This window comes from Pavona decussata, unplaced genomic scaffold, assembly GCF_977016875.1.
Source record: "Pavona decussata unplaced genomic scaffold, jaPavDecu1.1 SCAFFOLD_324, whole genome shotgun sequence".
NCBI lineage: Eukaryota > Metazoa > Cnidaria > Anthozoa > Scleractinia > Agariciidae > Pavona > Pavona decussata.
In genome coordinates, this window is record NW_028145713.1 from 1,657,525 (window position 1) to 1,673,247 (window position 15,723).

Sequence of the window (15,723 nt, forward strand, 5' to 3'; positions counted from 1 at the left end):
GCACCTTTTTTAGCGCTTTGGGTCCGGAAAGTGATGAGGAAATCAATTTTACGAAAAACAATATTCGCTTTGACTTGTAGCTTTCAAAAGGTGATTCCGACGCTCGCATTTAGAGGTCGTGAAAAATTCGACAATTCTTTTATTTCAAAATTATTGGCATAGTTTGATAGCCAGCTCTATAAGCTTTAATTTGATATAGGGGCTTAGGTATCTACAGTTTAAACCGGACGCGCTACATCACTTGAACGCGAGACACCTCTGAAGGTATAAGGTAACCTTGAAGAAAAAAAAAAAAGAAAAAAAATTCGCTTATTTTTACCTGACACTGAATCTAAATGTTGCCTTTCAAAATCTTGAAATTAAGTCCTGGCGACTTGCAAAAAAAATTCAAATTCTTGCAACAAGGCTCCGGTGACTACGAAAGAGGTTGCAGTTGCAAGTAACGCGTGACGCGTGACTCAATGTGTCACCTGACATGATGTATTACCTTTTGACAGATTGACCTGTAGCATGTGTAGGTGGCGGTATTGTAGGCGCGCGCGAAAGCCGCCGGAACTTTATTTCGCGCGCGCCTACAATACCGCCAGCTAATAGGCCATTTTTATGACGTCACGCGCGCAAAGGCTTGTGGTAGTTGTAGTAAAGAAAATGATATCAAACAAGATGCCTGCTATACTGGCATTACGCGAGATGCTGGGGCTGATTCATTTATTCCAACTGTATGCTTCGCCGATTGATAAAACTATCCTTGCTAATGGAATAGTTTGAGTCACGACGATCGCGTTACGTTGTTTTCCGTGTGTTACGCGACTCAGACTATCAGCGGAAATTTGTCAAATTCCATTACGATAACGTAAGCTTCTCAATGACCTCTTTTCAGTCTCGCGTCGTGGTCTAAGACTGTCAAACAAAGCACGATTCCTTCACTAAGAACTCACCAATTTCCACCGTTTTACGTGTCGGGTGCTTCTTAGAAGTTATTCTTTCGATTTGCCGCTTCAAAATGGTGAAATTTCCCTTTGAAAACGGCACACTTGAGTCCAGAACATGTTAAAACAATATGGCGCGACTTAATCCGTCTTTAATAAATATATCAAATGATGCATTGACGTCACACAGGTAGGGGTGAGTGGGTCCCCTCCCTCGCAATATAAGCGACAAGAATGGATTTTGATTGGCCTGCTTTTGTTGAAGACAATCAAAACAATACATCCCGAGTAGGAGAGGGGAGAGTTTAATGAATAAATTAATGTACCGATTTGTGTATACGACGAAGAAAAAAAAAAAAGAAATCGACCCGTTTTTAGACACGGTATGCCCCTTCAGGGCATCCCGCGTAAATAGCGGAAAGTCTTCCCGGTGGTTATACTTGTTGTGTTCCGGGGTGTTTTATTAATTCGAAAAAACACAAAGGTCAATTTTCCTTTTACGTGTTTCCAAAGGACCCAAAATTAAAGTGCCCATAATGGAATTTTTTTTATTTTCTTATCTGAATCTAAACATCACCCGAAGAACTTCCGCAAAAAAATTTTTCGATTTCCATAAAACGCGAATTTTTTATGAATTTTACAAATCTTTGAAATCCTATTTTATTGCGGTCAATCCGCCCCGCTGATAAGAATACCGACGGGCTCGCAATAGGTCCCCGTGACGTAGATTCAGGAACTCTCGTTTCTATGCACTCACTTGACCTTCAGTAAAGTCCGTTCGCGGCAGAAAGAAAATCGTCAGATTCACCGGTAGGAAGGAAAAAATTAGCTCCAAATAAGTATATTCCATGGCAGAAAACTTGTCTGACACGGAAAGTGAGCAAACCGCTGAAGAAAGCAGCGAGGACGAATTTGAAAGCGTCTAAGTCGAGCTGAGGCGATAGATGGCGTCCACGAAACAAGTAATACGTGTGAAGATGATGATACACTCGAACCGTACGCGGACGAGCCGATAGCAGACGAAAAATGGCTAAAAAGATATCGCAAGGAACAATTTTTCACTGAAGTTCTTAGGGTGATGTTTAGATTCAGATGAGAAAATAAAAAAAATTCCGTTATGGGCACTTTAAGAAGGAAATTGCTTCTTAACATTTCTAGAAAGAATTTTTCGCCGACGACGGGCCACCGTGTGTGTAGTGCTCATTTCCTAGGAGGCAAAAAGTCTTACCAAAACACCGTACCCACGGTTTTCTCTTTGAAGAAGTCACATCAGAGACCTAAACCAAAAGCAGTAAGATGTCTGATAAGGCATAAAGATACCACGATACAAGATACTGTGATGGAATCCACACAAAACAACGGAATTAATCAGTGGAGTCGACGAGGAGGAATCCAATGAAGAAGACAAAGGTGAAGGATCAGAAATCAAAACAGTGAACGACCTGGACCAGTTGGAGGCAATAAAAACACGTATTGCGCTTCTTGAACACGAAAAACAACAGCTGGAACAAAAGATAACGATGGAAAGGTTTGGAGTCGAGCGTTTTGCTTTATCGGACAGTGATATGCAGTCTTACACAGGTCTTGATAATTATTTACAGTTCAAAGCTCTATTTGATTTCCTTGATGGTAACTGTTGTGCTTGCTCGCAGCTTAACTATTGAGGGTCCAACAACTGTGACTTTCAACTTCAAGACCCTGAGAAGCATGGCAAAAAGCGGTCGATAATTCCAGCAGATGAACTTTTCTTGACACTCTCAAGACTAAGGGCAAATGTCCCAGAGAAAGTTCTAGCCGACCAGTTTAAGATAAGCACATCTGAAGTGTCAAGGATATTTGTGACATGGGTTGACCTTCTATTTTCAAGATTGAATCAGTTACCTATATGGGCTACCAGGGAGACTGTTAATCAGACAATGCCTGAAAGTTTCAAATATGACTACCCATACACAAGAATCATTCTTGACTGCACAGAAATCTTTATTGAGAAGCCATCTTGCTTCAGAGTCGAGGCAGAGGCATATTCTACTTACAAGTCGCCAAACACCGCCAAAGGTCTGGTTGGAATTGCTCCAAATGTAGCAGTGACTTTTATTTCAGATTTGTATGGGGGGCATGTGAGTGACCGGAAAATTGTCATTGCCTCTGGTATTTTGGATATGTTGGAACCACAAGATTCAGTAATGGCTGACAGGGGATTTGAAATTCAGGATTTGCTTGTACCAAAGAAGGTGTCCCTCAATATTCCTCCGTTCATGCGATGCAAGGATCAACTCGATCCTGTTGAAGAGGATGAGACAAGGCAGATAGCTGCTGTTAGGATCCATGTTGAACGGGCTATTGAGAGGATTAAAAATTACAATATTTTGAAGCAAACTATCCCTAACAGCATGGCTGAAGACCTGAACAAAATTTGGAAGGTTTGCTCATATTTAACAAATTTCAAGGGGCCATTGGTTGTCTAGCAGTACATTTACAAAATAATGTACAAAAATTTTTACAAAGCTGTTGATAAGCAACTACCCACGATTTCACTGAAAGAAAAAAAAAATGAGATCCTTGACAGCCTTGGTTGCTTTGGAGGGGTAGTTGCTTGTAAGAGAAGACAAGTCAATAGACGGAAGGTGGTCACATAATTACAATTCTGCAACATATCTTTAGCAACATCAGTTGACAAAATTATACACCTCACTCGAAGTCATTCAAAACCATTAAAGCACAAATATGGGTTAACAAGTCAGACTGGAATGATTTATACTAATTAATCTTATTAAAAACAATGCCATTAATATTGCACTGCTAGCATTTTTGATTGGTTTATCACAGCAGGGTTAATCAGCTCATAATTTGTTGAACCTTGCTGAAAATATGAATTGTGGAGGTAAAAAAACTATTTTCCTGCTCAGCAACTGCCACAATTCATCTTGAAAGCAATATTTGTTGTAGAGTTTTAAGTGGAACAAGTATTCTTGGGTTTGCTGGATATCAAAATAATAATTATTATAACCAACTCATCACTACACCCTCTTGTAGAATTATTTAGTGTTTGCACTTGTCTCGAAGGGGTCTAGTTTTTTGCTGTCTCATCTCTTTCCCTGTTTTATGCCAGTGGAAAGTTGTTTTCATTGTTAAAAAAAATGCTTTAACTGGCAGGTCCATGACTGTCAGGATTGGTTTTGTAGACATCAACTTAGCTGGATTGGAACATTCAGTTGTGTCTTTAGTGGCATGCCCCCAGGGGCCCCACTCACATATTTTAATGACGGGGGGGTCCAAAGGAATTTTTTGGGTCTGACATTTTGGCCAAAAGGGATTTTTGGGGATCTATGAAAGACGCCGGGATTTTTTGGGGTCGCGAAAACAACACAGGGATTTTTTTGGGTATTGTATTTTTCATCAGCTCAAATCAACAATCACAAAAGCGCAATTTACTGCTTGTGTGGTATTACAGGATATTCCTGAGATTGTAATCTATTTGTTTTAGCTTTCCAGAAGATAAATAATAACACTGAGGGATTTTTTTGGGTATGCTAAACAAAGAGGGGATTTTTTGGGGTAGACAAATTCTGAATTTGGGATTTTTTGGGGTATAAAATATGAACCTCTGTCGGACCCCCCCCCCCCCCCCCCCCATCATTAAAATATGTGAGTGGGGCCCCTGGGGGCATGCCCTTTTAGCAGAAGGAGCTGGGATCCACCTTGTTTTGATTAACCTTATTTTCATAATTATGTAAGTTGCATTGTTATTATGCTAACGAGTCCTGATTTACATGTAAAAGCACAATGGTTTTTGTTTTCAAAACAAGATCAGTCCAGCCTCACTTCCTTTAACTCCAGGTCCCTTAGGACACAACTGTAAAGTGGTACATAAGATGACATAATTTGATGAGCCTTAACATGGTAGATAGAAATATGTGTATCACTACATGTATATAGTAGGAATACTCATTGACCTTTACAGAATTTTTAGAAAAGAGGGGTCAATTTATCTGCTTTGTTTAGAACACTGTTTTTCACTTTTCCACTTAGAAGTTTGGGGAAGAGAAATTCTACTTATAGGAAAACAATGTTGGATACAGGTGTTTTCCATTCTTAATTCTACTTGTTAATATTTCTGGTATAATGGCAAATAAACAGAAATCCAAAAGCTTTTGTTTCAAAGCATTCCAATAAATTGGATCAAAGTATATTCTCTCTACATGCAAGTCTTCAATGTTACCACAGTAGGTGTAGACAGCCAAGTCACACCATTGCCTGCCAGAAATGCCCATGCCCCCTTGTATTTGTGCATAATAGTGATGTCGAGTCTTCAGCTTCAATCCAGTGTTAGTAATTTCAAGGCAGAAATTCTTTTTGTTCTCAGTAATAATATGTAGCAACTCTTTTCTGCCATCAGGCTGTGGAATTTTACTGGGGAATTGGATGTATTTCATTTCCAAATTTCCAATGGCACCATGTCTTGCAGTGGGATCATTGACTTCCCCATCAATACTTGCGGCAAGGAGTGGTGCAGTTTTATCTATAAAAAGTCCTCTTTCTTCAACAAATAGTCCAGTGTGTCCTGCTGCTTGTTGCTTGGCAACATATTTTTCCCTTATTAAGGGTTCAAGACTCAGACCCTCGGCACATTGCGCAGGTACAGCAGACCTAGTTTTGTATTGAAAAATGTCACGGGTTAGTCTATCAGGGGCTGTTGGTGGTCTCCTGTTCTGAATTTCACCAAATTTAGAAGCTGTTACCCTTCCACTTCTGTACTGAAACCACTTTTCATTGTTGGTTTGACCCCTTGTTTGCCTTGAAATTTCCTTGTCAGTTATACTCAAGGATGCCATATAAGAACTACAAATGCCTTTAAATTGTTCACAATTAAGGTCATAGTCGTCAGAACACGAATCTTGAATGCCTTTACTTGCAAGAATGTGTTTTTCAATGTCGAGAGTTTCTACCAAAGGGATACCTTGTTCACTTTCCTTTGGCTCATTTTCAATTCCAAGCTCAGAAAAGCTGGCTGTCAGTAACTTCTTGCTGAACAGTTTTGCACGGAGGTTGCTCTTCCTGAATCGTTTCACAGTGGGACAAGCAGAAATCACGCCCAAAATTAAAATCCAGAGGGGTATGAGTGTCATCCCTAAGTTTTTTCTCGGGAAATTGAAATCCGGAATTTGCCGTTACTTCATCCTCCACAGGATACTTTCTCTTTCCAGAGGGGCAATAATCGTGGTCCATACGTACGTGCGTTCTAGCTTCTTTCGCCTTCATGTTCTCAGTTATGTTGGGCTGGTAATTATTTCCTTTCAGAAGGTCGATAATCATGGGCCTCTTACCCCTAGTCGTCTCCAGGTCTTTTCACAAACGCTCAATTTGGATTTTAGTAACATTTCTTGAAAAAGATGATGCTGCTTCAAACGATTGCTTGTCGGCTTTTCTTTGTTCCCTTTTGATGCTTTTGTCATACTTTTTGTCAGCCTCGTAACTGTGCTTTATGACAAGTAGATTACTGAGAAGTATAGCCTCATTATCAGCGCAGGCTGTTGATCGAGGTTTGTGCCACTGTTGTGGTCGTTCCGTGCATGTGGTGTCAGGTGGGATTTGATCTAACTCACTTTCTACAAAATCTAGAATCGTATACAGTAGCGCACCTACATGCTTACATCTTCCAGTAGCCCCAGCTTTGTAATTACAGTATCCACTTTTCACCCCAGCAGTTTCTTTTCGCAGAGAGACTCGTGTTCGGTAGAGCTTGTTCTTAGTCATCGAGGCCTTAAACTTGCTTTCAAAAAAGCAAACATGTTGTTGTGATGTTGCGTTAAACTTTACTTTTTGTACGTGGCCGGCCTTAAACAATGCCGTAACCTTCCCGCTTACTTTTAAAAGCCCCTCGTCGAAATTTGTTGGAATCTTTTGCAATTTCTCCGGCTAAATGGGCAAATATATAGCAATGTTGGAATTCTGGCATTTGTTCCAACGATAAAGTCCAGCCATCTGTTGGCCACTCGATTCTTTGCGGCTCGTCTGGTTGTGTTCGCATTTCACGTTCGAGACGTATTCTCCGAAGATGAATTCCTCCATCAGGATCTACGATCTTGTCAAATCCAGAGCTCTGATAACTCTTTACTCTAGTTGCAATGCAAAAAAAAAAGACGGTGTTTAGGCGCGATATCTTTCGCCATCGAGCGAATTCAATATTTTTATAATGTTTATAATTTAGCGCTTACCTCTGCAGCAGTTGGCTTCGGTTTCCGCTTGTTGAAGCACCTCGACACTTCAACCATCGCCTTAATTGATCGTTGTGATAAAGTTCTGGCTCTTTGTTTTTAAAGGAAGCCCCAGGGACATCATTCTCAGTTAAATTTATTCTTTTCTTCTTGTTACACGCTTGAGAAGAAGCCATTGCTGTTGTTGCTTATTTTAATTTTAGCGCGTAATTCGCGTCCACTTTACCACAACTATCACAAGCCTTTGCGCGCGTGACGTCATAATGAAAATGACCTATTGACCTGACGCCAGAAGTCGGTTCCAGCCTATTCCGCACGTTCCCCAGTCCTGAAGCTGCGTTGTCTTTGATGATCATTCCGATATGTTCTGGCGACGAACGAGCGTTTACACGCTACGACGTGCAAAGAGCTATAAGAAAATTGTCTTCATATTGGTTGGCTTAACGTTGGGGGTTTGGTTTCTTTCAAGGGTGACGAAAACTCCAGGATCAAAGCTTCTTCAGCTCGAGCAACACGCCATCTTTCACCCAGTTCCTTACACAAGTTTAGCTCCGTGCGAGAGAACACCGAACGGAGAATTCAACTGTCCAGACATTCGCCACAAAGGAACAACCCTGCTTCGACAAGCTCAACTTGTGCTCACAAAGATGCTAAGAATCTTTGATCTTATATCTAAAAAACATGGCATAAGATACTGGTTGTACAGGGGTACTTTATTGGGCGCCGTGAGACACAATGGTCATGTCCCTTTCGACAATGATGTAGACATCTGTATCCCTCAGGCAGACTATGAGAAGTTCGTCAAATACGGTGCGAAGGAGCTACCTGATGATATTTTTTTCCAAACGGAAGAAACTGACATTCACTGGAAAGTACCGCGTTGGACCGGAATACTAGGAAAACTACGCGACAAGCGAAGCTGCTACAAGCACTGCATTGAGAGCAGCTGTAAACATAACGATGGTTTGATGTTGGATTTGTTTGTTATGGAAAATGACTCCGATGGAAATTTCATCGAGGTGTACAGTAACACAAATTGGTTTCTACGAAGGTTTATTTACGGTCCAATTTTTAGAAAACAGAGCGAAATTTTCCCATTGACAGAAGTGAATTTTGATGGCTTTCCTCTCCCAGCTCCGCGAAAATGGAAGGAAATTTTAAAGTCGCTGTTTGGAGATTTTATGATAATTCCCGAAGACGAACCGCTGGGTCATATTACCACAGATGCATTCCGCAGTTGCGACGAGATAAAATAATTATAGCAGATAAAAGTTGTCTCTTTCGATTAGTCATATTATGAATCCTTTCACAGAAAACAGAACCGCAAACAGTCAATCGCAAAATGTAAAAGTGTTTGCGATCGGGCCACTTTGACTTGTTGCTACCTTGTAATGTGTAGATGGAAACCAGGCTTTAGGGCCTTTGTCAGTTCTTTACCTTGCCCATAATTTCCCTTTGTTTTTAGCTTCTATAAGTAATAACTTTCGTTATTTCAAATTCACTTCTTTATAACTGTCTCTCGTTGTAAACGTCAGACATCTTCGCTCGGATCTTCTGTGCTTTTCGTTCATGTCCTGGAAGTCAAACAACGTTCCACCGCGTGTTTTTTTATTATTATTATTATTATTATTATTTTGGCTTCAAAGTATTATTCACCAATTCGACGGCACTTTATTAGCTCAACTTTAAGCTTGTGAACTTTTAGTTCGACGTCATTGTAAAAAAACCAAAACAAGATTTAATTGACTTGCTTGTTTTTCAAATGTTTTTGTTTCTGTTCAGCGTTACCGCAGTATTCAGTTGCTGCTCTTGCGAATATCGCCGATATTACCCTGCGAGCAGAGGCCCTTCGATCTTCCCGACTTATCTAGGAAGATCGAAGGGTCTCTGCTCGCAGGGTACGCCGATATGGAAGCTCGACTTAATTATGCATTTTTTCCATGCCTTTTGGCCCTTTCAAGTATTCTCACTGGGGGCCGCCAAGCACAAACGCCCCCTATTCCTATGAGACCTGTGTATTCAAATTCCCGCGCATCTGTGGATCCTCAGGGGAACCAGTTTGCGGGCATATTATTACATACTTACATACATACTTTATTGTTACCTCCCCAATAGGGCTTTTCAGGAACAATTATTTAAATACTTAAGTTACTAGTAACTACACAATTAAAATTAAACAAGTTTAGTATAAATAGGCCTGTTTTATCCTTTTTATTCCTCTCTTCGTTAAAGTGCTACTACGATCAAAACTTCATGTCACGTATCAAACAAACGAAACAAACATACGTTCTTTACAGCTTATCCGATGTGGCTGTACCTGTCTTGGTCACTGAAATGAAGTTTGGGCCCCGCAAATTGAAAATATTGAGCCTTGAAAAGTATGAGGGGTGATCTCCCCCAAAATTATGTTTCAAATTGTGTTATGCAGAATCGCCAATTTTTCGTATTGGCAATCAAATTCTTTTCTAACAAGATTGGAGCGGTAATTGACATATCACAAAAGAAATTGAAGAAACAGAACAGAATTTAAGACACGCGAAGTGAAATAAAGACATTAAAACAGAAATTGAAGCAACAGAACAGAAATTACAACACAATTAACAACCGATCCAATTTCGGTTCTGTTGCTTCAATTTCTGTTCTGATGGGGGTGTGGTTCAAACGGGGAACCGAGCAGAACCTGGGTAAGAACTAGTTCTACATTATAATTTATGAAAATACATTCGATTACTAAGTTGCCGCGCTGCCGCGTATAGAAAATTAATTCCTTGTCTGAAATGGCCGCTCGAGAGGAAAGCACCTGCAAGGGAGGACTTTCAGCTCGATGTATCTCCTTGTTAGAGGAGGTTAAAGAAATTATCGAGGGTCGGAGCAACACAGCGACCAACACCATAATGAATGGCGATGAGACATCAGCCCGGAGTCATGTAAGCGTAGTCATGTACTGTTAGAACAAATGAGATCACAAGTACGTGAGAATAAACAGAGTGAATCTTACCCTTGTGTCTTATCAGACTCCTTAGAAGTAAGGGGGAAAGGGAAAGCAAACCACAGAGTTAACAAAACGGCCAAAAACCGAAAAAGAAAAGAGCGGAGAAAAATCAAAGACAAAAAGCGCTTTTGTAACGCTATTGAGTCACGCAAACAGCATGTCAAAAACCTGTCAAATGAACAACTGACAGATGAGCAAATTACTTTACTATCGCGTGGCCTTAAGTTTATCCCAACAACCGTGACAAAAGAAAATCTTATCAGGCGCAAACTTCTCGCGGATTTTGATCAATTTGCGAGACGAATGCGACTACAATATATTTTTCACGGAGAAGAAAGCGAACCTCATCCTTTCCACGTTAAGTCAGACTGGAAACCACCAGTCCAGGGGTGTCAGTAAAACGCGGGGTCGGGGTCGGGGTCGGGGTCGGGGTCGGGGTCGGGGTCGGGGTCATTTTTTTTTTCTTTATTTTTCTTTATTTTTTCTTTATTTTTCTTTTTTTTTCCTTTTTTTTCTTTCTTTATTTTTTCTTTTTTTTTTTCAGGTCATTTGTGGGTCAAACAAGCCAATACAAAAAAAGTTAAGTCTCTAAAGCTTACTAGCTTAGGATAGGTCATCGGTGACCGGACAACATTCGATGCAGTTCTGTATTCTGGCGGACATTGGTTCCGTGAATTGACTACCTTTTATTCTTCTAAGAAACGAAATGAGGCAAAAAATACAAGGTACGAGACAATATATTTCCTTGAACTAACAAATTCTTGAACTAGAATGTGCATGATCTTACTATGAACACCCCCACGGTTTTCGACACCATTTTGACGAGTAGGCAAACAGGCTTGAAATAACGGGTCTGCGAAATCTGCGAGCCAGCGAGCCATGCGAGCCACCGTGCGAGCCATGCGAGTCATGCGAGTCATGCGAGTCACGCGAGTCATGCGAGTCATGCGAGCCACAGTGCAAATGTTAAGAATTTTTATTTGTTTTATTTACATTCGCGTGAGAAAATTTTGGACGAATTTTTTTCTTTGTTTTTTTTTTTTCGTTTTTGTTATAATTTTGGAGAGAATTTTGCCCATTCAAAATCGCCCAAGATGCACAAAAAAATAAAAACATTACGCAAAAATTTATTAAGGTTCAAGACTTCAGAAAAAAAAAATCCGAGAAAAACATACGGCTGCACCGCTACTCGAATAGGTATCTATTGACACATGTCATTCATTGATATCCACGTGGAACTTCATTCAAGAAAAAAAAAAAAAAAAGAAAAGAACAGCACCTCGATCTCCGTGTGTTGGCGTCAAGAATGGTGAGTAAATCGCGCCATTTTAACAGGTTTGGTCTTTAGTCGAGAATCAGAGTTATCAGAACTCTGTCGGTTGGCTGACTGCTGCATGTGGTTGTCCTTTCCCTTAGACAAGTTTTTCTTCAAAACTCGCCACTTGAGTGGCAGAGGCTGGTTTCGAGATAGCATTCGACCCACCAGCTGACGGCAAATGCTTCTGTTACGCTGATTCTTTTTAAATTGAATTTAGTGCGACAATATTGACTTCGCTCATCTTTGAGCACTCATTTATCATACCCTACAAGATTGGAATGACACTGACAATCAGTCCTGACGTGTCAATTACAGTCAACCCAGGTCGCGCGTGAACAGTATTTCCAAAATGAAATGAACATTCAAATTTCTCTTTGTAATGTCCGACGTGTGAATGGAATGTTGGACATTTCTCTGGAAATCGTTCCGAAAAAGACGCATTAACTGAAAAAAAAAAAAAAAAAAAGATTCAAAATACTTGGGAAACAATTGTTATTCTTGAAATATTCTATTTTGCAGTGTAAAGAAAAATTCATAGCTTTACACCGTCAATAAGCTAGGGAAATTTATACGGGAACTCTGAAATCTCGTTGGCGATTTTCAAAACTGACATGTAAATTTTTAAACTCCGTTCAAATTTCAAAAATATCGTTCACGCGTGACCTGGGTTGACTGTAACAAAAAACTGAAATATGATGGTTTGCGTTGTCCCACTGTAAGAATTAAATATTGCGATGTTATTCATCTTGTTCCGATGCTCTTGTTCTTGTTCTGATGTGAATGTTAAAATACAACAAATAAAAATTCTTAAATTTTATACTGTGGCTCGCATGACTCGCGTGACTCGCATGGCTCGCATGGCTCGCACGGCTCGCATGGCTCGCATGGCTCACACCTTGGCTCGCACTCGCAGATTTTTATCACTCGAAATAACAGTGTTTGTATGGAAATTCGATGTCAAATAAAATCCATAAAACATCGCTGCTGAAAAATTCATGAATCGGAAACTTTTAGCACTAGGAAAAGGATTTTAGCAAAAAAATTGGAGAGATGTAGCTGTGCCAGAAAGCGTCCAGTCGTGTTTTGAACTTTCCATACATTTATCTGCAAAGCGAACCAGCCGTGAACTGCTACTAAAAATAGTTCGCGGTAAAAAAATACAGGAAAATGTATGGAAAGTTCAAACACGACTGGACGCTTTCTGGCACAGTTACATCCCTCCAATTTTTTTTCTTAAAATCCTTTTCCCAATGCCAAAAGTTTCCAATTCATGAATTTTTCAGCAGCAATGTTTTATGAAAATTATTTGACATCGGATTTCCATTTCAAGCCTGTTTGCCTACTCGTCAAAACCGTGATAAGGCCTATTTGCATGTCAGTTTTGTTGTCGTCAATGAGATTTCAGAGTTCTCGTAGAAATTTCCCAGTTTATTGACGGTATTAACTATGAATTTTTCTTTACATTACAGCACAGGTATTTTCAAGAATAACAATTGTCTCTCAAGTATTTTGAATTTTTTTTTTTTTTGTCAGTTAATGCGTCTTTTTCGGAAAGATTTCCAGAGAAATGTTCTACATTCCATTCAAATGCCGAGCTTCACAAAGGAATTCGAACGCATATTTATTTCCGCTCTCGGAAACAATAGTCACGCGTGACATGGATTGACTGTAACAAACGAGCACGATCATGGAAGGCGGCGGGTGTTTCATAGTTCATGCAAGAATTTGTCAGTTCAAGGAAATATATTGTCTCGTACCTTGTATTTTTTGCCTCATTTCGTTTCTTAGACGAATAAAAGGTAGTCATTTACCGGAACCAATGTCCGCCAAATACGGAACTGCATCGAACGTTGTAACCGCTTTAGAGACTTAACTTTTTTATATTAGCTTTAATCCTTATTTGACCCAAAAATGACATGTGATTTTGAAAAAAACAAAAACAAAAATAAAATAAATAAAAAATAAATAAAAAAATAAAAAAATGACCCCGACCCCGACCCCGACCCCGACCCCGACCCCGCGTTTTACTGACACCCCCAGTCCAGCCATCAGTAGCTCTGATGTTAAAATAATGAAGACAGGCCAAACACAACTCCTATTGGTCGAGATAAGAAGGACATGACCTTCAAAGCTTTGCTCTTACGAGTACGTCTTTCAAAGATCTCCCTTTTCTGTACGAAAGTAGAGGAGGATCTTTGTAGATCTGTCTTAGCAGAGGCTGGTTTTCTATCAAATGCCATTTACTCATCAGAATGGTTTTTAGGTTAGGCACGGATGGGCGATATTCCGTAACAAACGGCAAAATGTTTTTGCGCGTTTTTTGTTTGTTTTGTAGTGCCGACATTCTTTCGCTGAAATTGACTTCTGATATAGTTTTATCTATAAGTTTATCGGGGTAACCTCTCAGTGTTGCGTAGTCTCTGTTTGAATAGAGTGATGTTTTCTTCAAATTTTGTTTTTGAAGAGTTCAGTGTTCTGAGAAGTCTTAAGGCTTCGCCTTTGATAAAGCCTTTCCTGACGCCTGGAGGGTGGCGGGAAGAAAAATGCGTGTACTGAAACGTTTCTGTCGGCTTGAAGTGCGTACGCACGTCAAGTTTTGATTCTTTTTTAAATCTTTCGCCCTTGTATACACATGTGTCAAGGAAAGTGATTTCAATCTCTGAAATTTCAGCCATGAATTTTATCGTCGCATGATAGTTGTTGGCTAGCTCTATAAAAGTTTGGATTTCATTTCACATTGACGAAATGACGGCTAAATGGCTCTCTCTTACGCCTGATACTCCGCGAATTCCAGTGTTTTACACACTCACTAAGATTTACGGCAAACCGACACTTCGGTCGGAAGACCTATATCTCAGGGTGTTCCGGCCCCACAGAACGGATCTCAGCATTTGTTGACCACCTTATTCAACCAATAGCACAACAACAAGCTTCGTATCTTAAAGATACGACAGACTTTATTAACTTCATCGAGAAGATTAAACTGCCTAAAAGTGCTATACTTGTTTCAATGGACGTCAGAAGCCTATACACGAACATACCACAACAAGAGGGTATTACCACTGTATGCAATGGATACGAAGAATTTCACCAAGGAAACCCTCCAGTTCCTACCAGGTTTTTAAGCGAGATGCTTAGTCTGATCCTACAAGAAAACTCGTTTCAATTTAACGGGAAAGATTATCTTCAAACCCATGGAACAGCCATGGGCACGAAAATGGCCGTAGCCTTCGCTAACACCTTCATGGCCAAAATAGAAAAAGAAATACCCAGACAGAGCAGCATTAAGCCTATCTTTTGGAAAAGGTTTATCGATGACGTCATATCAGTATGGGATACAAGCAGAAACAAAATAGAAGAATTCCTTCTAAAAGCAAACAACTTCCATCCCACAATCAAATTCACGGCTGAAATCTCAGAAACAGAAACTACATTCTTGGACACGATAGTGTACAAAGGTGTCAGATTCAACAAGGATTCTATCCTTGACGTGCGAACACACTTCATGCCTACAGGTCCTACAGAGACCTTCCAATACACGAATTTCTATTCTTGCCACCCACCAGGCGTCACGAAAGGTTTTATCAAAGGAGAAGCGTTAAGGCTTCTAAGAACAAATTCCTCTGAAAACACTTTTCAAGAGAATATGAGGAATTTTGCAACACGCCTCAAGAATAGAGATTACCCAGCTACAACTGTAGAAAAACATCTCTCGGAGGTCATTTTCACTGACAGAAAGAAAGCACTGGAACAGAGAAACAAAAATGCACGTAAGAAAATACTGCCCTTTGTAACGCAATACCACCCTGCGTTACCCCTCATTTCATATCGCAAAGGAAATTCCCTAAAAGACACTCTTGTAAGAGCTAAGCTATAAATGCTTTAAGACCAATCTATATGCGAACTGCAGGAGTCGTGCAGACCCGTCAACACTTTTAGACCCCAACGAATCTGCGTATCTGTTCACAACATCGAGTAGCCAGTCAAGGCGAAACAAAGCTCTTTCAGTCATAGAAGCTTGTAGATCTCTCAATACTTCTCCCACAACATCTAGAATACTTCGCCGAAATACATTCTCATCAGCGGCCATCTTGGAATCGGAAAAATTTTCTTTACGCGGGAAGATCATCGAATAGATTTTCATAAATTATAATGTAGAACTAGTTCTTATCCAGGTTCTGCTCGGTTCCCCGTTTGAGCCACACCCCTATCAGAACAGACATTGAAGCAACAGAACAGAAATTGGATCGGTTGTTAATTGTTGTAATT

At 40.1% G+C, this 15,723-nt stretch overlaps 1 protein-coding gene across 1 annotated transcript; it reads left to right on the forward strand.

Moving 5' to 3' along the window:
• The first annotated feature begins 7,433 nt into the window (after positions 1 to 7,433).
• On the forward strand, positions 7,434 to 8,961 carry LOC146453743 (uncharacterized). The gene is made up of 2 exons (XM_085096377.1): positions 7,434 to 8,744; positions 8,791 to 8,961. Exon 1 carries the CDS (start codon positions 7,507 to 7,509, stop codon positions 8,398 to 8,400), a length of 894 nt encoding a protein of 297 aa, XP_084952503.1. The 5' UTR covers positions 7,434 to 7,506; the 3' UTR covers positions 8,401 to 8,744; positions 8,791 to 8,961.
• The last annotated feature ends 6,762 nt before the right edge of the window (positions 8,962 to 15,723 follow it).

Bases quoted from the DNA above. Each gene is read 5' to 3' on its own strand.
- LOC146453743 (XM_085096377.1), top strand. From the start codon at position 7,507: ATGTTCTGGCGACGAACGAGCGTTTACACGCTACGACGTGCAAAGAGC.